This window comes from Nerophis lumbriciformis, linkage group LG05 (genome assembly GCF_033978685.3).
Source record: "Nerophis lumbriciformis linkage group LG05, RoL_Nlum_v2.1, whole genome shotgun sequence".
Taxonomy (NCBI): domain Eukaryota; kingdom Metazoa; phylum Chordata; class Actinopteri; order Syngnathiformes; family Syngnathidae; genus Nerophis; species Nerophis lumbriciformis.
In genome coordinates this window covers 54,566,891-54,582,847 of record NC_084552.2, presented here as the reverse complement: position 1 = coordinate 54,582,847, position 15,957 = coordinate 54,566,891, and the positions used below count along the sequence as shown (strand labels likewise).

Here is a 15,957-nt window from a genome sequence, read left to right as displayed (position 1 = left end):
TAGAATGTTGTGAAGAACTTAGCTAAATTACAAGGATGCACACATTCAACACAACCTTGTCTTCTACTGGGTTTTGTATAAAAACACAAAAATGTAATTTTTGTTTACAAGAAAAAGTTTGTTAAAAAATACATATTTTAGCCGGTGGCTGACAGCGCCTGTCAGTCCGCACTCAGGAATAAATCCCCATCACGACCACTTGAGGGCTTCACCTCCCTGGCAGTCAACGATCAGGAACAGAATCCTGCCATCGGTTGATTCCTTCTAAGTTCAGCCGCTCGGTGGTTCTGGTAAAAAAAACAAAAAAAAACCGAGCGGCTAAGCCTCGTCGGGCAGCCGAAAGAGAGGCTCTTTTGTCGAATGTACATAAGGAGAGAAGGTGGCGTATTTGTGCCATGTCTGAACAGCGGCTCCTCGCGTGAAGCTGCAGCCGCAGGTGAGTGTCTTTGAGCGGCTTAGCCTTGCTGGAGCCCCGCCGGACACCCAGGAGTGTTAGAGATTATTGACTTAATTGAAATTGATATCATACAGATTTTTTATAAGTCTTAAGAGGCTAAAACACTAAATTCTAACAACAACGTCGTCATTTCAACAAATCAAATAATTACCTTTAAGGGACGTCAATTTGCGCAGCCTGGAATCATTGTAATAAGACTTAATTACATTTGTGATTTTCTTTTTACATTTGTGTTTCCTCATCCGGACTTTGCTACTTTGGAATAACAATAAAAGGCTGCTTATCTCCTCTTGCAGGTGTGTGACTGCCCGGTACCGCCTGCTGGGTCTTAGATTAGAACACTAAATTACACTCTTATTCTTCAATTAGCGCTTTCATTGTTTCATCATCACTTGCATTGTACTATATTTCACTCTTATTGTTCAATTATCACTCACCGCTTGATTCGCACTCACGGAAATATGAACCGAGTGACGTCACTTATAAGCGATGATCACACGTGGTCGTCGCAGAAGTTTCTAGAAGTTGTTTAATGTATTTTTTTTGCCGAGTCACTTCCTGTTTGGGCCCACGGCTGGCAGGAGGGGTCAAAGGGTGTCGAACTTTTGCTAGCTGTATGATAGCAGGGTAGCTTCTTGTTGTATTCTTGGCAAGAGTGGTTACCATGGCGACCACAGGTGACGTCAGTCCACTTGCCAAGTGCTGCTGCTTTAAATTATGGGATGGAAAGAGGAAACCTGAAGGAGAGTTCGGGTTTCAGTGTCAGGCTGTAATGCAGCGATGTAACCAAAGGGGGCGCAACAGATAGTGTTAGCATTGGAGGCTAGCAGCTCCTTTGCTAACATGGGAGTTCATTGTGGGCAACGTGATTAGTAAATTCAAGCAGAGCTTTGCTCTCTTGGTGTTTGCAATTCCTGCTGAGCCGTGAAGGTTGCTGATGTTTGTTTTGAACGTTTCCTTGTGTAAAGTTCATGTCATTTATGTTAATCATTAACCTAGACTCTAAATCGGCTTGAACAAAGCAGGATTCAGATAGCGTAGCGCTAGCAGCATAGCTAATTATTGCTAAGTTTGTCATGGAGATTTTCAGCCGCTATAAACTAGCACAGGCCCCGCCCCTGGCCCCTCCCCCGCAGGTTGTGAGGAGTCAGTAATTAGGAGATTAAGCAGTAAATCCGGGAGCTTCATCTCCATGAACGATTTCTCTTAGTTTCACCTGACAACGTTCACGCGCTCTGCATGACCCTTGGTGACCCCTCCCACCCGCCAACATCAGCTGACTTCCTGAAGCCTTCACCGGGTCGGAAGGTCAGAAGGTGAGCCGATGTCATGGCGATACCTAAATGCTATATGTAACATGCTAGTGATCCTGATATGAAACATCAACTTAGCTTCACATGCTAACAAGTTGGAACAGGTGCTGACGTCAAACTCTTCACTTCCTATTCTATGTCTTTTATTTGAAGGACTACGTGTTTATGTGTGTGTGTGCTGCAAATCTTCTTATCCGCTTTACTTTAGTGTGTGTGCAGGTATGGGAGGGGTTTGATGAAGAGATGATGAAGGAAACTTCCGTCATCTTCTTCGCTGTTTGTCTTGTCCACAGTGGGAGAGGGACAGATGGCCTGTCAATCACAGGCCACTCACACTGTACTTTTATTGTGAAAGAGTGTGTGTGCGTCATCAATGATTTATTTCACGCTGAGGTGTCGGTTGCCATGGCGACATTTCCAAGGCTGTGTTTTGTTGAGCTGTGAGGCGTCGCCGTGGTAACGGTGTGTGATCGTAGGTGGAGAGGTTAAAGTTCAGACATGTACATACTGTCCTTCACTTTTTGTATGGTGTGTTGTTTACATTGAAGTAATCGGAAGTGTGTTGGCGTTGTGAGCAACACCGTGGGCTAGATTTTCCCTGGTCATGGTCTTGCAGGCTCTTCATTGTGTCGCCATGGATACTGAATGAAAGATGCTGTGGGAAAAGTCATCAGAGGACTTACTTTCTTTGGTTTGGTCCACAAGCACGCTAGCGTGCGCTACACTTTTAACCATCTCTCTTGTCTGTCTTTTCTCAGCACGTCATCAAGAAGAAGATGAACGACTTCGAAACGCCAGCCTTTGCCTCCGTCATCTTCGGCTCCTCCAACAGCAAGTCAGTCTTCAAACACATTAGCGTTAGCAAAGTTAGCTTGGGATACTTCTGCTGCTTTACTTACTGACACACCAAACCAATCTGTAAACAAGATAACAATCAGTTCATATTTATGTTCTTTGTTGTGCTAAATATTGGCATGTTAACATTTTTATGGTCCGCTGATGCCTTGTGTTGACCTAAAAAAGCTAAGCTGCTTTGCTGCTAATTGGTCTGCTAAGATAATGTGATGGATTATACTGGAGCACACAATCACACCTGTATACAGCTGCTAGACCAGATACCAGAAATACCTCAACCACCAGCAAAACCTTGACCACCAGCAAGACCTCAACCAATAGCAAAAACCTCAACCATTAGAATGACCTCAAACACCATCAAGCCCTTAACCATCAGCAGGACCTCAACCACCAGAAATACCTCAACCAATAGCAAGACTGCAACGACCAGAAAACCCTTAATCACCAGAAAGAAGTCAACCAATAGCATGACATCACTTAGCAGGACCTCAACCAGCAGCTAGACTTTAAACAGCAACTAGACTATAACTAGCGCTTAAACCTCAACTAGCAACTAGACTTCAACCAACAGCAATACCTCAATCTGTAACTGAACCACCACCATAAAGACCTCAACCAGTAGCACTACCTGAACTACGAGCAAAATCTCATCCAGAAGCTAAATGTCACCTTTCAGAACGACCTCAACCTCCAGCAAGATCTCAAACACCAGCAAGACCTCAACCATCTGAAAGATTTCTCCCATTAGCAAGACTTCAACCATCAGAACAATCTCAACCATCAGAATGATCTCAACTACCAGCAAGACCTCAAGCACCAGCAATAATTTCAACCAGCAGAAAGATCCTAAACACCAGAAAGAGCTCAATCAATAGCAAGACCTCAACCACCAGACAGACCTCAAACAACAGCAACAAAGCCTTAACCACGAGCAAGAAGTCAACCAATACCAAGACCTCAACTATCAGGAACTCAACAAGCAGCTCGACTTCAATCAACTACAGCAGTGGTCCCCAACCACTGGGCCGCGGCCCGGTACCGGTCCGTGGATCGATTGGTACCGGGCCAAATTTTCAAGCGTTGACTGGTCTGCAGTTACAAAAAGGTTGGGGACCACTGAACTAGAGGACCTCAACCTGAGGAGAGACTTCAACTTGCAGGACCTCAATCTGCAACCAGACCACCACCAGAAATACCCCATCTAGCAGTAGACCTTAGCTATTTAGACCTGAACAACCAGCACAACTCTTGTATCACATCATTATATGTATTATAGGTGGTACCTCGGTTTTCATTGTTAATCCGTTCCAAAGGGTTTGTTGAAAATCAAATCGTATGACAATTTTTCCAATAAAAAATAATGCAAATCTAATGTAATTAGTTCCAGACCTCAGGATTGTGAACACAAAACATATTTTACAGAGAACAATACCTTTACACTCAGACAACTATATCAAATACAAAACCCAAAACCAGTGAAGTTGGCACGTTGTGTAATTCGTAAATAAAAACAGAATACAATGATTCGTAAATCCTTTTCAACTTACAGTATACTTAATGTTAGAACTGAGAAACTTAATTTTGTTTTTACAAAATGTCATTAGCTTTTGGCATGTGGCAGCAACACACTGCAAAAAAGTTGGCAAAAGGGCATTTTTACCACTGTGTTACATGGTCTTTCCTTTTAACAACACTCAGTAAACGTCTAGGAACTGAGGAGACCAATTTTTGAAGCTTTTCAGGTGGAATTTTTTTCCATTCTTGCTTGATGTACAACTTAAGTTGTTCAACAGTCCGGAGGCTCCGTTGTGGTATTTTAGGCTTCATAATGCGCCACACATTTTCAATGGGAGACAGGTCTGGACTACAAGCAGGCCAGTCTAGTACCCGCACTCTTTTACTATGAAGCCACGCTGTTGTAACACGTGGCTTGGCATTGTCTTGCTGAAATAAGCAGGGGCGTCCATGATAACGTTGCTTGGATGGCAACATATGTTGCTCCAAAACCTGTATGTACCTTTCAGCATTAATGTTGCCTTCACAGATGTGTAAGTTACCCATGTCATGGGCACTAATACACCCCCATACCATCACAGATGCTGGCTTTTGAACTTTGCGCCTATAACAATCCGGATTGTTCTTTTCTTCTTTGTTCTGGGGGACACGACGTCCACAGTTTCCAAAAACAATGTGGACTCGTCAGACCACAGCACACTTTTTCCACTTTGCATCAGTCAATCTTAGATGAGCTCGGGCCCAGCGAAGCCGGCGGCATTTCTGGGTGTTATTGATAAATGGCTTTCGCTTTGCATGGTAGAGTTTTATCTTGCACTTACAGATGTAGCCACAAGCGGTAGTTACTGACAGTGGTTTTCTGAAGTGTTCCTGAGCCCATATGGTGATATCCTCTTTACACACTGATGTTGCTTTTTGATGCAGTACCGCCTGAGGGATTGAAGGTCCGTAATATCATCGCTTACGTGCAGTGATTTCTCCAAATTCTCAGAAACTTTTGATGATATTACGGACCGTAGATGGTGAAATCCCTAAATTCCTTGCAATAGCTCGTTGAGAAATGTTGTTTTTAAACTGCTGGACAATTTGCTCAGGTATTTGTTCACAAAGTGGTGACCCTCTCCCCATCCTTGTTTGTGAATGACTGAGCATTTCATGGAAGCTGCTTTTATACCCAATCATGACACCCACCTGTTCTTAATTAGCCTGTTCACCTGTGGGATGTTCCAAATTAGTGTTTGGTGAGCATTCCTCAACTTTCTCAGTCTTTTTTGCCAATAGTGCCATCTTTTTTTAAACATGTTTCAGGCATCAAATTTCAAATGAGCGAATATTTGGAAAAATAACAACGTTTTCCAGTTTGAACGTTAAGTTTCTTGTCTTTGCAGTCTATTCAATTGAATATAAGTTGAAAAGGATTTGCAAGTCATTGTATTCTGTTTTTATTTACGATTTACACAACTGGCCAAATTAACTGGTTTCGGGTTTTGTATATACATGTGTATATATATATATATGTGTGTGTGTGTGTGTGTGTGTGTATGTATGTATGTGTATATATATATATACTGTATGTATGTGTGTGTGTATATATATATATATATATATATATATATATATGCATGTATGTATATATACATATATATGTATGTATGTATGTGTAAATATATACGTTAAGTCAGGAAAAAACACAGAGGCTATTTTATCCCTACAAGCCTGTTTTGCAGGTTTCCCTGCTCTTCAGGGGATTTTATTGTGTATTGTGTAAATTATTATTATATATATATATACATACACATTTATATATATGTGTGTGTATACATGTGTGTGTATATATATATATATATATATATATATATATATATATATATATATATATATATATATATATATATACTGTAATGTTATGTTAAAGATGATCATGTTTGTGTATCACAGCGGCCATGACGTTTCTGATGCTAAAGCTAAGTCCAGTGCCAAAGCGGTGTATGGTGAGTTGTTGGTATTATCAATATTATTTATTAATGATAGTTGACACTTAGCTGTTGGCTGAATTCTTAGCTAGCAACTTCACGGCGACGCTCTCACCTGATTGGCCGCTTTGTATGTTGTCCTGAACAGATGAAGTCTACTTCCTGCACTCGTCTTCCAAACAGAAAAAGAAAAGCCAAAGTGAGCTCACCTTGTGTGTGTTTGTGTGTGCATCAGCATGGTTTTATGTGATTGTGTGCAACTTTCTGTTTATATCAGCTTGCAAATGTTCTGATCCAGATGTTGGTGTTCTTTTAGAACCAAGACAAGTCTGGACCACAACCAGCATCAACAGTCTGACGGACACGTCTCAGTACCATGTGGAGGTCTGTTATGACGTCATTGCTGTCTATCGTCAACATGATGTTCATGTGTGTGCGTGTGTGTGCAGCACCTGAGCACCTTCGTGTTAGACCGCAAAGACGGGATAATTACGGTCGAGGACGGCGTGCGCCGTCTACGTCTGCTGGACGCCAAAGGAAAGATCTGGACGCAGGAGATGATGCTGCAGGTGGACGAGAAGAGCATCACCCTGGTGGACCACGAGAGCAAGGTGACGCCGCGCAAATTCTTGTTCGCTGGGTACAGGAAGTGTTCACCGCCTTTCTGTTTCAGAGCGAGCTGGAGAACTTCCCCTTGGGCTCGGTGCAGCACTGCCAGGCCGTCGTCAATGCTTGCAGCTACGACTCTATCCTGGCGCTTGTGTGTAAGGACTCCGGTCAGAACAAGGCCGACCTGCACCTGTTCCAATGCGATCACATCAAGGTGAGCGCACGCCAACGACATGTCAATGGCGGATGGAAGGTTTGATGCATGTCGGTTTGCTCAGGCCAACCTGATCCATGCCGACATCGAGAGCGCCGTGATGGACGCCAAAGGAGGCAAAGTCAAGAAACGACCCGATGTGCTTAAGTAAAGGACACCTGACAATCAAAAAGCTGCTCTCATCTGATTGGCTGACGGTATGACATCTGTGAGCAGGATGATCCTGAAGAGTGATGGAGATATCCCGCCGCCTCCCGCCGCTCCCGCCCCAGAACCTCCAGCAGACCAGTCTGATTGGCCGCAAGACGGTAAGTGATGTCACGGCTGACCTGTGACTTGCTTAGCAAAAAGTGACCCCAGCACGCATGTACGCTAACAGGTGACCGACGGAGAATGTCGGCAGACGACAACAAACCTGTTGACGTGACGGCGGCCATTGTGGACCGAGACGTGGTGAGGGGATCATTAAAAATATTCATCTATTTTATGTATTTTTTTCATTTCCTGAATTTGTTGTCAGCAAATCCTCAACCACATCCTGGACGACATTGAGTTGTTCATCACCAAACTCCAAAAAGCGGCTGAGGCGTTGAGCGAGCTGTCCAAGAGGAAAAAGGCCAAGAAGGGAAAGAAGAAAAGTCCAGGAGGTAAACATTTGCGCATCCTTGTGACGATCCAATCAGATAAATGTGTTGTTACTGTGGCTGTCCACCAGAGGGCGTCCTGACGCTGCGCTCCAGGCCGCCTGGTGAGGAAGACTTTGTGGACTGTCTGCAGAAGTTCAAGCATGCATTCAACCAACTGGTGAGGGTGCAGTCGTCATGGAGACGATGACATCAAGCAACGATGCTTGACAGCTGCTTGGTTCTCCTCCGTAGGGAAAACTCAGAGTTCACATCCAGAACCCGAGCGCTGACGAGCTCCTTCACTTCCTGTTTACGCCTCTCAGGATGGTGCGCCTTCTTTTGTGATGTGATGAAGATATTTAATGAAGTAAAGGTGTTGAATAAGTTGGCTCAGCCCCTTCGTCTTACAGGTGATCCAGGCATCTGGCGGCGTGGATCTGGCCCGCAGCGTCGTGGTTCCGCTGCTCAGCAGAGATGCCATCGACTTCCTACACACCTCGGGGACGGCGGAGGAGCGCCACCTATGGGTGACACTGGGAGATGGCTGGACCAAGTGCAGGTGAGGGTTTGAGCGTCAGATGTGGAGCGACGTAGGAAATAACGTACTTATGTGACAGGTTGGAGTGGCCCAAGGATCACTACTTCCCGCCATGCACGCTGAGCTTTGGTGACGGCTGGCAGCCTCCCGCGCTGGCAGAGGGTCTGAACGGCGAGCCACCGGCTGAGGAGGTGAGAGGTGACATGGGAAATTGATGTGACTTCTTGCAGCTTAGCAGCTATTTTGTCTTCCAGTCAGCTGCAGACAGGTACGCCCTCACTAACTCCGCCCACCAGCACACGCAGCTTCTGGACCAGGACCCGGCCGTAGCCGCGCTCCAACAAGCACTCGGCCGCCACGCTGACCGGTAACTGTGAGGTCACGCCCAGGAGAACCGCCCCCTGCCCCAACAATTGGCTGCTTCTTTTCCGTCTTTGCTCTTTCGGGACGCTTCTCCTCGGCCGCAAAGTCCTTCTGTCCGAGTAGAACAGCCTTGACGTGATTGGCCGGTGTCTTTCAGAGGGTTTGGCGCCGACAGCAGGAACCAAAGCAAACTATTTGCCAAATCCAAGTACGACTTTGTGGCGAGAAACAACACAGAACTGTCGGTGCTTAAGGACGAGGTTGTTGAGGTAAACAGCCCCGCCCCGCCCTCCACATGCAGATGCTCTGCGTGGTCACGTGACGTCTGATCGTGTCCGACTGGGCGACAGGTCCTGGACGACACGAAGCAGTGGTGGAAGGTGCGGAATGGCGACGGCTCAGTGGGCTACGTGCCAAACAACATCGTGGAGGTGACCAAGGCGGTGGACATGACCGGCCGAGGCGAGCCCGTCTACAATCACACCATCCAGGTACGTGTCACTTGCCGTCACGTGACCTCACGCGTCACACCTCAGCTCAACTTCACTTTTTATTCCTGATGTCAAGCTCATGATGCCGAGGAAGGAGTTTGAGATGTTCAAGGTAGGGCGGCTGGGGCGGGGCTTTGGCTAGGCTATGCTGTGCTAAACACTAAGCTAAGCTAAGCTAGGCAGTTTTTGTGTGTATGTGTGTGTGTGTGTGTGTGTGCGTTAGCCTCCAACGTGTTTGGTAGCAAAGACGCTAATGGTTGTCCAACAAACTTTGTTGTTTTGTTTTGTTTCCTGTGGGCAGCAATTGCTGGGCGAACTTAACGAGGTAAACGATGACTTTATGGTCATTCCTTGGACTTTGTCTTCTGTGGTCACTACTAGTGAGCTCTTTACCACCCCCAGAAGCAGACCACCAAGACAGACCACCTATCCAGCAAACCTGCTGCCACGCCAATGCCCTCAGCACCCACGCCTCCGCCACCGGACCTTGCCATGCTCCCCACGCCGCCGCTGCCGCCCCCGCCTGCCATCGAGGCTGCCAAGCCCGCCATTGACAGCACGACATCCAGTGAGGATGGCAGCGTGGCTGTGAGGGACCACCGCAACAAAAGTGTCCTCGCCAACCGTAAGAAGAGTTGATTGACACTGGCGTCGGTCAATGAGACAATGACGAACCTGTGTGTTCTCTGCAGGAAGGAAGTCCAACATGGAGGAGGTCCAGGACGAGCTCTTGCATAGACTGACACTCGGCCGCAGCGCTCAGAAGAAACTTCCAGTCCCCTTCCGCCGCGGTGGCAGTGACCTTCCTGCCGTCAGCATCACGTACGAGTCGTCGCCTGATGACGTCCGTGGGTGGCTGGAGGCCAAAGGCTTCAGTACAGTGTGAGTGTGACAACTGTGACATCACGGCAGCTTTAAGATCAGCCTGATGATGGCGCTGTCCCCTCTGCAGCACTATCACCAGCCTTGGTGTGCTGACAGGGGCGCAGCTCTTCTCCCTCAACAAGGACGAGCTGAAGACCGTGTGTCCTGATGACGGCGCCCGAGTCTACAGCCAAGTCACCGTGCAGAAAGCGGCACTTGAGGTGGGTGTGGCCGCATGTCTCTCACCTAAATGACACTTTACTCAGCAGCCTTTGCTGCGCCTGACGCCTCCCATCACAGCTTGTATGAGGCGTCTGTTTTGTGGTGACTGTGGCCAGGTGTGTGTCATGTGTTCCCACCTGCAGGTGTTCTTCTAAGCCTCCTATGATCTTCTCCTTGATCTCAATAAGGTACCGACGGCGAGGCTCATGATGTAATAGTGTGGCGTTATTGCTAGATAGACACAGGAAATCACCCCCAGTGCACCTGCCCTAAAATGTCCACACCTTGTGCTTCCTTTTCCTGTGTGCTAGGCTAGGTAGCTTAGCTTCGATGAGTTGGTCCAAATTGAGAGGAAAGATCATGTAAAACTTCTCAGTATGGATCCGCTTATAAAACTCCAACAAAGATGTCATGACACGCAGAGGTCTCATTTGATTGACAGTGTTCATGGCGGTCTTTGGGGGCGTCCTTTACCCAGCATGCACCCTGTCGGCAGAGTTACCTCGCCCTGTTTTGCATCCAGCTCGCAGCAGCAGACGCCAACGCTTCCTGGACCCAGGGACACCGCTAGATGGTTCACATGAGCCCTGTCTTTACATGAAGGGGCGGGGCATGTGTACCAGTGATAGCATCACTGATGTAGTTAGCTTTAGTGTGTTTGAGAATGACGGACAGGTGGGCAGTGCCCATGTGATGGCAACTCGCTAGCTTTGTGCCGTGTTTGCGCTGGACATTCCTCTAACAGTCTTCTTCCTCTTCCTCAGAGGAGTTCTGGCTCGGAGCTCCAAGAGATCATGAGGAGGCGGCAGGAGCTCCTGGCAGCCAGCACATGTGATTCCGGGGTGGAGTCTTTTGACGAAGGCAGCACTCACTGACCTTTACCTGGCGTCTTTTCTTCTCCCCCCCTTCCTTTTTTTATCTTCTTGACTCTCCTTCCTTCAAACCGCAGCCTACATTTTCTCGCACTTCCTTTCCAGGCCGAGGCTGACCATGCCTACTTTGTGGAGATCATGCGCCGTCGGCAGGAGCTTCTCAGCTCGTCGCCGTAGGAACAAAACAAGCTTCCTGCTTTCCAGCACGTTCCGGTCTGATGTGGATGTTTGATGATCAAACGCCAACGTTAGCATTTGTGTTAGCATAGAAGTCGTATTGTTGCTGCTTTAACTGCTGATGCTAACAGTTTACATTGTAATGGGAAGAACACAGCGTGTCTCTGGGACTGCCTTCAAAGGTGACATGAAAGACATTTGCATCTTTAAACTACATTCATATTCACTACTAAGGAGCTGATTTAATATAAATATTGAAATAGAATTTCTGCACAATTCGGATGGTTTTCATAAACAAACTGCTGCTTTCTGAAGATTAGGTCGGAGGTCATCAAGTGAAGGTGCCAGCAGTGTTCCTAAATGATAAATGTATATTATGACTAAAAACATGCTCATACAATGAATGTACGTTTTCATGGTGCCTTTTCAATAGCAACCTGCTCATTCTGCAATAAAAAAACATTTTGTTAATAGATACAAGTCATGTTAATGAGATTACAGATTAGTTATTCGTGTTCTCACCAACACTACTGCATTATTTTGTTTCTTGAAATCCAAACCTTTTGCATTTAAAAAAGGAAGTTAATATATGTATATTTCTGGGATTTATAAGAATGCATCACTATGAATGACTGCTTTTTTTAAAATGGAGGTATATGTGTGCAATGATTCGCTGACACTGTAGAATGCTTGTCATGTGACAAAAACTTGCATTTTACAAAAAAATCTTACGAGATACATCAGACTCCTATTAGCTACAAGTCTACAGTGAGCTGAAAGTAGTAAGGGCAAAGGGTTACGGTGTTTCATTATTGTAGGTGGCACGGAAACGAAGACAAGAATGCCAACAAGGACACTGGCAATCTTTCACAGTAATATAAACATTTTTTTGCAAAAATAAAATGTGTATTAATAGCACATGATTTATGTTGTCTAAGTAAAATGTATAAAATAAATTGAGAAATAAGCAAGTTATGGTTTATTTTCAATCCACAACGTATTGCATTGCCTTAAATTGGTAAGTTGCCCCTACTAAGATGGCTTCCACTTAGTAACACCCTCTGGCAAGATCCAAGCTCTGTACTAGTAAGCAGGATTGTATTCTTTATAAATTCAAATAGTTCTAAATTGTTAAATAGCTTCAGATTATTTCTTGTTATGGTTACTATTCAAAATAAAACGTGTGTTTTGTTGCGGCAGAAGACGAAGAAGAAGTAGGCGTATGATTATTTGGGTACGCAACACGTCTCCCTCCCCCCATACTTAGCCTCCTGTAGATCTTCACGTGCACATGCAAAAAAATCTATTTTTGCATCAGCGTTTAATAATGAGGTTCATGAAAACCTCCCTTATCCTAAAAGTCATTATAATAAAAAGACGATGACCATTAAAGACAAAATAAAATAAATTGTAATATGATGCTATTATTTATGTTTTCTTTTGTTATCCCTTGCACGCTTCTTGTGTTTATTATTTCCCGACCGTAGTTTTGTTTCAATTTCTTAATTACTGTTTGAAAATTATCGAGAAATATTTCTGTTTCGTATTTTTCAGACTATAAGGCGCACTTAAAATCCTTTCATTTTCTCAAAAATCGACACTGCGCCTTATAACCCGGTGCACTTAATGTACAGGATAATGCTTACCGACCTCAAAGCTATTTTATTCGGTTTGTGGTGTAATGATACGTGTGACCAGTAGATGGCAGTCACACATAAGAGATACGTGTAGACCGCACTATAACGTCAGTAAACAACACCAAAACTTTAAAATATTCCGCTGAGAATATAGCACATTACACACAGCGCTCAAAAATCTGTCAAAATGTTTTAGTACGACTTTGGTAAGCTATGAAGCCGCATCCCTTGATGAATGGTCGGAGCATTACGGCTGTGCCTCAACATACGAGTATTATTATGGTGTGTGCATAAGGACAGGAAAATGACACCTATTAGCAGACATACTATCTGGGGTTTTGTTTCGCAATATTATGCAAACCCAACTATTCTTACCTTCTGATGTGTATTCCCACTGGGGTGAGTTTTTCCTTGCCCTTATGTGGGCTCTGTACCGAGGATGTCGTTGTGGCTTGTGCAGCCCTTTGAGACACTTGTGATTTAGGGCTATATAAATAAACATTGATTGATTGATTGATTGATTGATATTTGAAATCTGCGTAAGTCCTGAATGTTTGCGCGTGTCCGCCTTTGTAGTCCGTGCCAAGGGCGTAGTTGATAAGCTTCTTCTTTTTCTGTATCTTCTTGTTATGGGGCATTCATCCTCCGCTGTTGCCATTTCTAATATAAAATAGCATAAAATTCTAACTTATATCCGTCAGTAGACTCGCTGTGAAAGTGTTAAAAACTACCGGTGGAGTGGGTTTACATTATTCACCCAGTTAAATACATTTTTGGCAGGGAATCACATTTTGGCATAACCCCGGTCGGACGTTTTTTCACGGTACACACGTTGTTGCACTAGTGAGCCACGGATGAGGAGATGCTGCTCTGTTATTGATTTAAGTAAAGTCTGAATGTCATTATAAAAGTTCGCTCCATCTTTTGACACTTCTTCCACTTCTGTCCTTGCACGCTACACCGCTACAACAAAAATGACGGAGAAAACACACTGCCGAAGGTGAGCCGCGCAAAAAGGACCGCCCACGAAACGGCGCATCATGAAGCAATTGTCAGAAAGTGACTTAAAGATGGTCTGTAAAACATAATCTATGCAACATTTTGACCAACAAACCACCATTACATTTTATGTAGACCACAAAGAAGTGTTTTAGATTTAGGAAAAAATCATAATATGACCCCTTTTGTGCGCCTTATAATTCGGTGCACCTTTTGTATGAAAAAAGACCTGAATAGACCTGCTCATCGGCAGTGCGCTTTATAATCCGGTGTGCCCTATGGTCAAAAAAATACAGGTACATATTTCGAAAAAAAATTCAAAAGAGACATGTTTGCTTGTATGTTCTGATCGTTTGAATTTTATGTCTTATATTGTCGTTGAAATGAAATTAGAAAAAAAGAGCTCTGATTGGTCAGCTTGTTATGACATCATTTCCGAGATCACAAAGCCCACCTTTGCGAACATCTCTTCCCACGGTTTCGAAGCAATGTGTACTTTAAAAGTGACCGTGTAATTCTACGGTCGAATAAATGTGCTCTCAAGTGACCTCTTGTATCCTGTTTGAAAGCAAGAGATGAAGACGAAGACATAGCAATTTAACGATGACTGCAAAGTTATTGAGTTCATTTTCATTTGTCATTCGATTGATTGACTTATTGACTATTAGCCCAGGCCTAAAATTTTATTAAACTTTTCAATATAAAATGTTATTTTTTTGGTGGGGAAAATTTAAAAGAATATTTTAGAGATTAAGACAAGAATGTTTAAATTGCCTAGAGAATGAGTGGAGTGTGAGTGAATGAATGAGCGGTGTGGGGCTAATGAGTGATGTTATTATTGTAATTCTAAGTGTGGTGCAACTGGAAAAGTTTCTGCTTCTTCCTACTCCTCCTGTCCATCCATCCATTTTACCGCTTGTCTTTTTTGGGGTCGCGTGGAGTGCTGGAGCCTATCCCAGCTGCACCCAGGCATTTAGTTAGGGGCACATGCTGGACAAGTCGCCACCTCATTGCAGGGCCAACACAAATAGACAGATAACATTCATATTTACATTCACACACCAGGGCCAATTTAATGTTGCCAATCAACCTATCCCTAGGTGCATGTCTTTGGAGGTGGGAGGAAACCGGAGTACCCGGAGGGAACCAACACAGTCACATGCAAACTCCACACCGAAAGACCCTGAGCCCAGGAATCAAACCCACAACCTTCTTATTGCGAGGCACAAACACTAACAACTGCTCCACCGTGCTGCCCTTCCTACTCCTTTTGGGACTTAATTCAAATTGTGATGATCTATGAAGTGCTTGCTGGTGTCTTCATTTTGTTGTTTGTCCGAAACAACCTCTGGACATTGAAATGAATGCTTTTTAATGCCATTGAAGGCCTAATTTTCGCAAAATCCATTTAAAGTTAAAGACTTTTAATGCTTTTTAATGACCCGTCTGATTGGCTGACAAGAAGTGACACGTGTCATGTTCTTCTCCACACCCTCGTAGTAGTTTTGATTGGGTGCTGGTGTAGAGCAGGTATAGCCACGCTCTTTTTGTTGACCTGCTTGCACTCACCTGTGGATGATCTTAACTTTTTCTACTGCAGAAATGACGACTTCCCTTTTCATCACTCAGAAGGTTGAGGCCGCCAACTTTATATTGGTCATCGCTGTCATCTTGACTTAACAGGAAGTGACTTCATAGCCCTCATCCATCGTGTCGCTTCCATAAACCACAGGCAGCTCGTCATGGATCAGGTATGATATCTAAATATAGTAGTGGTAGTAACTGTCATCAATAGTTGATTGATGAAGTGTGTGTGATGCCATCATAGCCGCCTGTTGATTGTTGATCTCTTCTGCCTCTGTTTTTTCTTCTTTTGTGACTGTAAAAGACAATTATTATTAGTATTGCCTTTTGGCTTTAGCCTAGATTAGCACAAAGATAATGTAACAACACATGTAAAAAAGTACTACTTGGTTGCCATGGTTACACATTTAGCAAATTTAAGCAAACGCCAGCTGATGACGTCACCCTGGTAAGCCCAAGTGTTCCTCCGCTGTGTGAACCTTAAAAATAGACACGGCCGGGGGGTGTCCGGCCCCGTCCAGCCCCTCCCCCCTTGCCCAATGAGCTCGTGGCTGGCTATCAGGCAGAGTGTTATTATGGTCTGGCAAGAACATTCCAGGGAGTCCTGCACACTGACGCTCACTAGCTTTGTGGACGCTTGTCTTCATC

The 15,957-nt window shown here is 44.6% G+C and overlaps 1 protein-coding gene across 5 annotated transcripts; it reads left to right on the top strand.

Annotated features, from left to right (window-relative positions):
• The first annotated feature begins 114 nt into the window (after positions 1 to 114).
• On the top strand, positions 115 to 11,569 carry eps8a (EGFR pathway substrate 8a, signaling adaptor). 5 transcript variants are annotated; one of them, XM_061959693.1, is made up of 25 exons: positions 115 to 436; positions 2,529 to 2,605; positions 6,079 to 6,131; positions 6,262 to 6,312; positions 6,430 to 6,497; positions 6,563 to 6,724; positions 6,787 to 6,936; positions 7,001 to 7,083; positions 7,153 to 7,244; positions 7,316 to 7,389; positions 7,457 to 7,583; positions 7,652 to 7,740; positions 7,815 to 7,889; positions 7,973 to 8,121; positions 8,180 to 8,291; positions 8,355 to 8,467; positions 8,621 to 8,732; positions 8,814 to 8,954; positions 9,031 to 9,066; positions 9,256 to 9,279; positions 9,357 to 9,579; positions 9,647 to 9,836; positions 9,907 to 10,039; positions 10,184 to 10,228; positions 10,805 to 11,569. In XM_061959693.1, the coding sequence occupies exons 2-24, from the start codon at positions 2,547 to 2,549 to the stop codon at positions 10,193 to 10,195; spliced, it is 2,328 nt and encodes a 775-aa protein (XP_061815677.1). In that variant the 5' UTR covers positions 115 to 436; positions 2,529 to 2,546; the 3' UTR covers positions 10,196 to 10,228; positions 10,805 to 11,569. The 5 variants fall into 5 exon arrangements, with proteins under 5 accessions (XP_061815677.1, XP_061815672.1, XP_061815674.1 ...); XM_061959688.1 differs by lacking the exon at positions 10,184 to 10,228; XM_061959690.1 differs by lacking the exons at positions 9,031 to 9,066; positions 10,184 to 10,228.
• Positions 11,570 to 15,957: the final 4,388 nt, after the last annotated feature.

Excerpts from the sequence above, each read along its gene's own strand:
- eps8a (XM_061959688.1), top strand. The coding sequence starts at position 2,547 with ATGAACGACTTCGAAACGCCAGCCTTTGCCTCCGTCATCTTCGGCTCC. Across the intron at positions 6,132-6,261 it reads CAGTGCCAAAGCGGTGTATG|ATGAAGTCTACTTCCTGCAC; the intron begins GTGAGTTGTTGG and ends TGTCCTGAACAG. Across the intron at positions 7,245-7,315 it reads GTCTGATTGGCCGCAAGACG|GTGACCGACGGAGAATGTCG; the intron begins GTAAGTGATGTC and ends GTACGCTAACAG.